The following is a 7,989-nucleotide window of genomic DNA, read 5'->3' as shown; positions in this document are numbered from 1 at the left end:
CTGCTAGTTGCAGTTTCTTTGAATCATCATGAATTAACTTCGTCGCATTAGTGCTCAAGGTTACGGCAATTCATTGGAACGTGCCCCTCCCTGATCTACACCAATCCATACCCATCAGGGTTTTGCTCAACGCAAGTTCGTTTACCTTGGACTCTGGCGCGAGGACGTTCCTGTGCGTGGTTTTCCAGACATACTTGTGTTTTCCCGGCAAACTGACTTGCATGTTTGCCAATAGATAACAACTCGCAGGGATCCCACGTGACTGACAGTGGGCGCCTGGGGGAAGACTGGGCAGTCGTTTAATGTTTTGAGTTTGTCGCTAGAGCAGGACGGTACGTCCGCCTGACCACCGTTATTCACCAGATTGTGCCAAAGTCAGCTCGACAAGGGAACCCTGAGGGGACACCCGCCATGACGTCTGCACAGCACCTGCTCATTAGCATTTGTTTACTGGGTCATACTGGAGCAGGTAATTTTCGAATGAGTGACTGAGTGAGTGAGTGAGTGAGTTCATTCAGACTCCGTTACCTCTGACCTACAGGTTGTGCACAGACCGCAGATTTCAGGAGCAAGTTCCGTACTCTGTTTCACAGTACTGGCAGCATTTTACTGTGGTACATGGTATTGATGGAAACAGGGAATCGGCCACCAAAGTGCCGTGCACTACCTTCAGACTCGCGGTCAGTCTGAAGGTAGGTTCCCACGAGGCTGACTCTTGGATTCAGGGTGTTAGAGAGCCATGAAGCAGCATGGGGGAGGGGTAAAATCAACAAGGGCGTTGTTTGGGACTATCTTCTGTTTTACTCGTCGGCAAAGTGTTGCTTGTGTTAACATATCTAAGAAGAAAATAGTTACATATCTTTAGCAATGTTGGCTCCATTAAACTGAGCCATTTGGACGTGCCCAGGGGTGATGTGTTTGATTTGATTGATTTGAATTTTTAATTTATACAGCGCACGAATGCCCAGGGGCGTCTCGTGTGCAGGTATTAGTATCGGCATACTGAGCCCATGGCATGACTGTAGGGCATACTGCATGCCCAGTGACAACAGGGAGCTGGCAAGCCAACCAAGTGATTAACGTGGGCAGGTATATTTTGCCCTGAGCATGTCTGTGGTGCCTAGGCAATCAATTACAGGGGGCTAAGGTACCAGATCTGGTTAAATCAATGTGTTTAGCTGTTGGGTCATAATGATAGCATTCTTTCAGCAGTTGTTTCAAATTGTATATTTCACATCTATGGTGTCATAAATGATTTTTTTTATTTTCAATAATTCACTGAAATTACATAATTCTGTAAAATATGAATTTGTCAGTGAGGGTGCTAGGAAGTAGAGCATTACACTTTAACATACAAAAGTGTTATGAAGTGTTATTTTCATTATGCTTTTTCCTATTTCAAAAACATGTAATATGAAAATACGTAACAGATGTGTTAAGAAGTTTAGGTGACATTTACAATCCCCTCTGGTTAGTGAGATTTGGACTGGGATGTGAGAACATTTGGCATCATGCTGCAATTATAATATCCGTGACTGTGTTCCATTTGGCTTTATTTAACATTCAATGCACGGGAATACCAGGTTACCAAAACTCAATGTCATTATAGAAACGTACTACATCGTTGCACATTCTTTCTTTTATACATACAGACAGAATTCATAGTAGTCAATAATGCCACAATAGTTACGGTTAAATTAACATTTGATGAAGAATTCAAAATCCAGTTTTGGTAATAACTTTTGAAATCTTTAATTCAAGTTCACCAAATTTCAAATAGCCTCTCGAGAGACACTTGTCACATATGAAGTTTGGTTTACATTGATCAATGATTTCATGGATTGAAAGATCATTTTTTTGAAGTTAAGTTCTTGCCCCCTATTATTTATTTATTTATTAAAATATCTTTGTTGCATTTTATCTTTTCTGTTACATGAAATCTAAGCATCTATACACATTGCAATTATGATATTATCTATATTGTGCTACTGTGGCTACAAATCAAGGCAATTCTATCGTACAATCGTGGTGCAGTATGCATCTATAGTGCGAAAGTCATCATGCATTCATAAAGTACCGTAGGCATCAATGGACCGCACATTTTGTCACGTCTTCCCAACAGTGGCCATCAGTGCGTAAGTATGTCGATGTATACAAAAGTGCGCTGCACACACTCAGCTCAACTTTGAAGTTACAACACATAATGTTTCATGAGCAAAAAAGAAGGTATATATAAATGCCGTATCCATTCACTAGATATCTTCTTTCATAACATTTTATCCACAACCAATGAAAATAAAATAAAATCAAAATAAAGGAGACATCACATGCTGAAAGAAATATGTAGCCAGTATCCAGAGTGCCGTTAGAGTTTAGGGTTGTGTGTACGTAGTAAATGTGGGCTACTGTATCTATGTTATATGTGGTTATATAGACACTGGGGTATCTTATGGCAGAAGTCATATCTATGAAAAGTCATTAAGGAATTTGAGGTCTTTGCCTAACCCAATGGCTGTGTCTGAGGTTTCCTATGATAGCAGCGTGTCCGCTTCACCTAAGCGACATGTCTGATATTGTTCTCCACTTGTTGCGTAGGAGGTGCACGCAATGTGGCAGTAGAGTGTGTGAGGGCTCTGAGGATATCAGCCCAGGTTTGTGCAATGGGATACTTTCGCAACCCAGCCGTTTCTTCCCTATGTAGGATGGTGCTCTCCGCTTGTGCCCAGACCTCTAGGGATTTTATCCAGTTTAGTACCTCTGGAGGGTCCTTGTGTTTCCACCGCTTAGTTATCAGTCGTTTCACGATTATTAGGCCTAGGTCACGAAATCTGGGACTTACTTTGTTGGCCTTAGTTCGTTTATAAAATCCCAGGATACACACCTCCCATGGGGTAGACAACTCAGCGCTAGTACAGTTCTTAAGTGTTTCTGTTATCGTGCGCCAGTAGGGTAAAAGCAGGGGGCAAGACCATAGCATATGTAATAGGTCAGCACTGGCTAGGACGTGCTCCCATTCCTTATCGGTCCAGGGACGGCCTCTGTCCTCAGTCCAACGTGTGCGGAGTCTCTGCAGTGGTTTTAATATGTGGATAAGCAGGGCTTGTACTAGCCAGTGGATCACATGCAACCCCTCCCCGTTGCATGCAAGTGCTGCAATAACTGATGAGTCGGCGGCTCATTAGTCAAGTCTCCCCATGCTAGCGTCAGCGTCCATATGATGGCTGCATGTAGAAGGAACTGGCCCACCGGCAAACCATTATCTGCCGTTAGGGTCGCGAAAAAAAAGGGTCTGCGTATAGGTCTCCTAGTGTCTCCACCCCTGCTTCAGTCCAGGTCGTCAGTGCTATGTCCGTTATAGAGTCTCTACCTCTGGGTGTCTCAATAAGTGGCGGTATTGGGGCATAAGGGACCGTGTCTTTTGTAAGTTGCAGGCTCCTCCTGTAACATCTATGAGCTAATTCAATATGCATCTGTGTCGGGCAGGGGAGTTTCGCCAGTGGGTGAAACAAGCTATAGATCTGATTCTTCGTCCATGTTGATGTCTTGGTCGCCGTGTCTATCCTGTTCTTGCCACTCAGCCACTTTGCGACCCATTGTAGCTGCGCAGCTAAATATTATAGTTCCAGATGAGGAACTGCCAATCCTCCACTCTCCGGTGGCGCTTACAACGTTAGCAGGTCTACCAAAAATTTCCACAGCTCCATTAAAAGCATGCCTCAATGCAGCGGCAAGACTTATCACAGGAACGAGGACATTCGACCATATCTCCCCACACCTGAAAGCATTAAACTGGCTACCTTACGAAGCCAGAATTCAGCTAAAAATGGCATGTATTACCCACAAAGCGCTTCATTACAATACACCTAGATACCTTGCCCAAAAAATTTAAATATCTGGTGGAAATAGACCAGCCAGGAGTGCCAAAGAACTGGTGCTGAGACCACCCATCTTCAGGAAGAAAAAAACCTATGATAGAGCGTTCTCAGGAGCGGCCCATAGAATCTGGAACTCACTTCTCCCGAATATTAGAAAAATTCCAAACACAGCAACTTTTAAGAGGTAAACTATGATCTTTCTAATGAGTAAGTTCCTTCCATAGGCAAGACAGTTCGTTACTAACTTCTTGACATAGAGGTGACCAAGATATAACAACAAAGGAAGTAAAGAGAAAATCACTAGCTTTATGAAGATACCAGCGGTTGGTACAATATTAACCCTTGGACTGGAGAATATAGAAGGCACAGGAAAAGGCACTTAAAGACAATCATATACAGGAAGACCTCGTACACCATATGTAATTATTACCTAAACCTACCTCAGGATATTGTATATTCGGTTTTAACCTTGTACGGTATTTTTTATTTATTTTATCGTACTTTATTACTTTATATTTCCTCGTTAACCCTTGTGGTAGTATATCTAACAATTTTTTTTATTGTGATCTCGTTATATTTTACAAGACTTGTTTCTAATCTACCTCATGTAATGTAAATCGCTCTGATACCCAAGGGTCTTGTTCGCGCTATAGAAAACTTTTCAATAAATAAATAAATACAGTTTCTGCAGTGCTATCCTGGGTCGCCCTGCTCCCTGAAAAGTCGTACTGGGACATATACCGGAAGGTGTGCAAAATAATACAATAGCCTTGGCAGTACTATCATTTTGGTTAAGGTGACACGACTCCCCACATTGAGCGGTAGAGTCTTTCAGAATTGCATCTGCGCCCTCACAGAGGAGATAGCGCGTACCAGGTTACCCTCTAGTATGTCTGCTGGGGACCTATAGATATATATGCCCAGGTACCTGAAGAGGGTCGAGTACCAAGCAAGCGTAATCCCGTCGATAATTATATCCGCCATGGCCATGTCCTCGGGGAAAGAGTATGCGCCTGATTTAGCCCAATTTACCCTGAGGCCTGACACTGCCTCAAAGCTACGGAACAATGTGGATATCGCCAGTGGCACAGCATGCAGGTCTCTTATGTACAACAGCAGGTTATCCGAGTTTAGGGACACTGTGTGGAGTCCATCATTCAAGGGGATGCCCCAGTCCGCACCACCCTCTCGGAGGAGAGCCGCTAAAGGCTCCATAGCAAGTGAAAAGAGCAACAGGGATAAAGGGCATCCCTGCCTGGTTTCTCGTCTAATCCTGATAGTGTCAGAAATTAGCCTACCCGTGCGAGCCCGTACTGTAAGGCGCTGATACAGTAGTTGCACCAGTTGTAAATACTCATCACCTAGCTCGTACTCACGCAGGACCGCCGCAAGATAGGGCCACTCCAGTGAGTCGGAGGCTTTCTCCAGGTCCAATACCACACAACCAGATCGGTAGGAGCCCAAGAGTTCAGGGTTTCTGCCCGGCTTTAAGAGGGAGATCAGCGTTGCCTCATTTTGCGTGGGTGTGAGCGCTGTGTCATCTAGGGCCCCTGCATATACTCGCAACAGTTCCGGTATCAATATGTCCGAGCAGGCCTTGTAAAATTCAGGCGGTAGTCCGTACGGACCCGGCATTTTACCATTCGAGAGGGAGTAAATACTATCCCTTATTTCCTCCGACAGCAGTTCCTCTTGTTGGTGTTCTGTCAATTGCGCAGTGTTAGGGTGGAAAGAAAATTGCGCAGTGTTAGGGTGGAAAGAAAATCTCGTATGTCTGCATCTGTAGCCGTCAAACAAGACCTGTACATCGTGGAATAGTGTTCCACGAAAGCGTGGTGTATAGCACTCTGAGTATGTACCGTGACACCTTGCGTGTTTTGTATGGATGTTACGGGCGCAGTGACTGCATCCTGCCATATCCACCTTGACAGCAACTTGTCAGGTTTGTCTCCCACATGGTGGGTGCGCGCTGAGTGTGCCGCATAGTTCAAATTGCGGAGCCGATCTAGCAATCTGGAGTGTTCTTCTCTACCGTGCTCCAAGGGCCAAGCATCGCCCTGCAGCGCTTCTTCCTCCCTGCGGAGAAGTTCATTTTCATGGTGTGTGAGTTCTGCCTCCAACTGTCTTAGCATACCCGCCCGCGCACAGAGGCAATCACCCCTGATCACTACCTTAAACGCAACCCATTCTACCTGAGGCGTCATGGCCGTGTCAGATTTTCTTCAAAGTATTGGGTGATGTTGGTGGCTAGCAAGTTGCGAAAGGGTGCGTCCAATAGCTAATCTGGTTGCAACCGCCAGGTAGGAACGGAGGGCAGGGGTGTTCCCACAGCACCTCTGATATATGTGGGTTATGGTCAGAATGTGTTCTGCCCAAATAATAGACTGCAGATATATGGGGGACCAGCTCTTCCGAAAGCATGTAACGGTCTAACCGTACATGCAGGTCGTGAGCACCTGAGTAATAGGAATATACCCTGTCGTGGATGGTGAAGATGTCTCCAGGCGTCTCTCAGGTGCCATTGTGTTGCCCAGTTAGTTAACTCCTTCATGGCATGGTGTGTGCTTGTACCCGGAAGGGGTGGCAAGGAACGGTCTAGTGATACGTCAAGTACGCTATTGTAGTCACCCCCCAATAGCATGGGTGTATCGTGCCATGGCTCCAGGACACACAATATATTGTCAAAGAAGGCAGCCTGCTCTGTGTTGGGAGCGTATAGTGAATCAAGTACAACATGCTGACCATCCAGTTTGCCCTTAACTACAACATACATACCCTCCACATCCACTAATGACTGTGTAATTTTAAGTGGGACCCCCGGCCGTACCCATTTTAGCGTGCCTCGTGCAAAAGCTGAATATCCCGTGGGATACAATTGGCCATGCCAGCGGTGGTGTAAGTGTTGGATTTCTGTTTTGGCCAGGTGAGTCTCTTGCAGTAGAGCTATTTGTATGTGATGCCGTTTATGATATGAATATATCTGATACCTGCGTGATCGTAAATACATGTCCCTCACATTCCGTGTACCAATTGTAAATGAAGACATAGACCCTACAATGCGCTGAGCTACAATGTGTCTGTAGCGGCCCAACAAACACATACGGTGTATGTGACCTGGCAGTGCACAGCTTTCCTAGCATACTGACTCGTGACATATTATGTTGTATAAATCGACATACAGTAAATGATATCTCACAATAAAACCAGCACAAGAACATAATCATAAGCAATTCCAAAAGGGCAAAAATGCAACCAGCAATCGTCCAAACTCTCAAGAGAGATAACAGTCAAAACGATCTGGGGGATGCGCTGCGTGCTGCGCTTTGATAGTTTAAAATCCATGTATCCAGTGTCTCAGAGGCTCCCTGTCATCAGGCAAAATACAATATAGATAAGGCAGTCTGTGCACATCGGCTCAAGAACAAGCGAGAGATGTGTATTTGTGTCTACATGGCAGCAGCATAGCGTATGGTGAAGGCCTGCCTTCCTGCCCTATGGCATGATGTCACTCCCGACCATATGTGAACAATTGGAATCATAGCATCATCTACCACATGTGACTATACTGTTAGCGACTGCACGCCCCCACATATTTACCACAATACCTCAATTCGTAGTCCAATCAAGGATATGGTCTCGCAATGTTCATATTATTATGTCCGCCATGGGGTGACATCTGGCTGTTCAGTTGAATCCTTTGAGTTCTGCAGGCCATATATTCACTCGTCATCACTAGATAGTTCCCTCGGGCTGGAGTTGGATGTATCCTCAGTCACCAAAGAGCCCCTGATCTCTGCTACCGCCTGCAGGGCGTCTCGTTGTCCACTGAGATCAATTCTGAGTGTGGTCCTACAGTTGGCAAAGGTGGTGTCCGCATCCCCGTTGATCTACGCTCTCTCTGGCGACGGCGAAAGGGGCCCCTTAGCTTTGGCAGAGTTGTCGTCGCAGCAGTGTCCCGAGGTCTCGCAGTGGTGAAGGTATCTAGCCAATCCTCTGCCTCTTCCGATGTCTTAAAGAAGTGCATTTTGTCGCTCGCAACCACCCGTAGGCGCGCCGGGAATAGCAGGGAATATTTAAGGTCATTTTGTCAAAGACGTTTTTTGACTGCTATGAA

At 45.4% G+C, this 7,989-nt stretch overlaps 1 protein-coding gene across 2 annotated transcripts in view; it reads left to right on the top strand.

The window, feature by feature from the left end:
* The first annotated feature begins 264 nt into the window (after nucleotides 1–264).
* The window catches only part of LOC144822280 (complement factor B-like), an 827,973-nt gene continuing 820,248 nt past the window's right edge, over nucleotides 265–7,989 (top strand). The window contains exon 1 of one of the 2 annotated variants that reach the window (XM_078679607.1): nucleotides 265–469. In XM_078679607.1, coding sequence (XP_078535733.1) covers nucleotides 412–469 — 58 coding nt within the window. In that variant the 5' untranslated portion in view covers nucleotides 265–411. The remainder of the gene's footprint in view (nucleotides 470–7,989) is intronic. The other variant, XM_078679606.1, reaches the window with a different exon arrangement.

This window comes from Lissotriton helveticus, chromosome 3_1 (genome assembly GCF_964261635.1).
Source record: "Lissotriton helveticus chromosome 3_1, aLisHel1.1, whole genome shotgun sequence".
Classification (NCBI taxonomy): Eukaryota; Metazoa; Chordata; class Amphibia; order Caudata; family Salamandridae; genus Lissotriton; species Lissotriton helveticus.
This window is presented reverse-complemented; position numbering and strand designations above follow the sequence as displayed.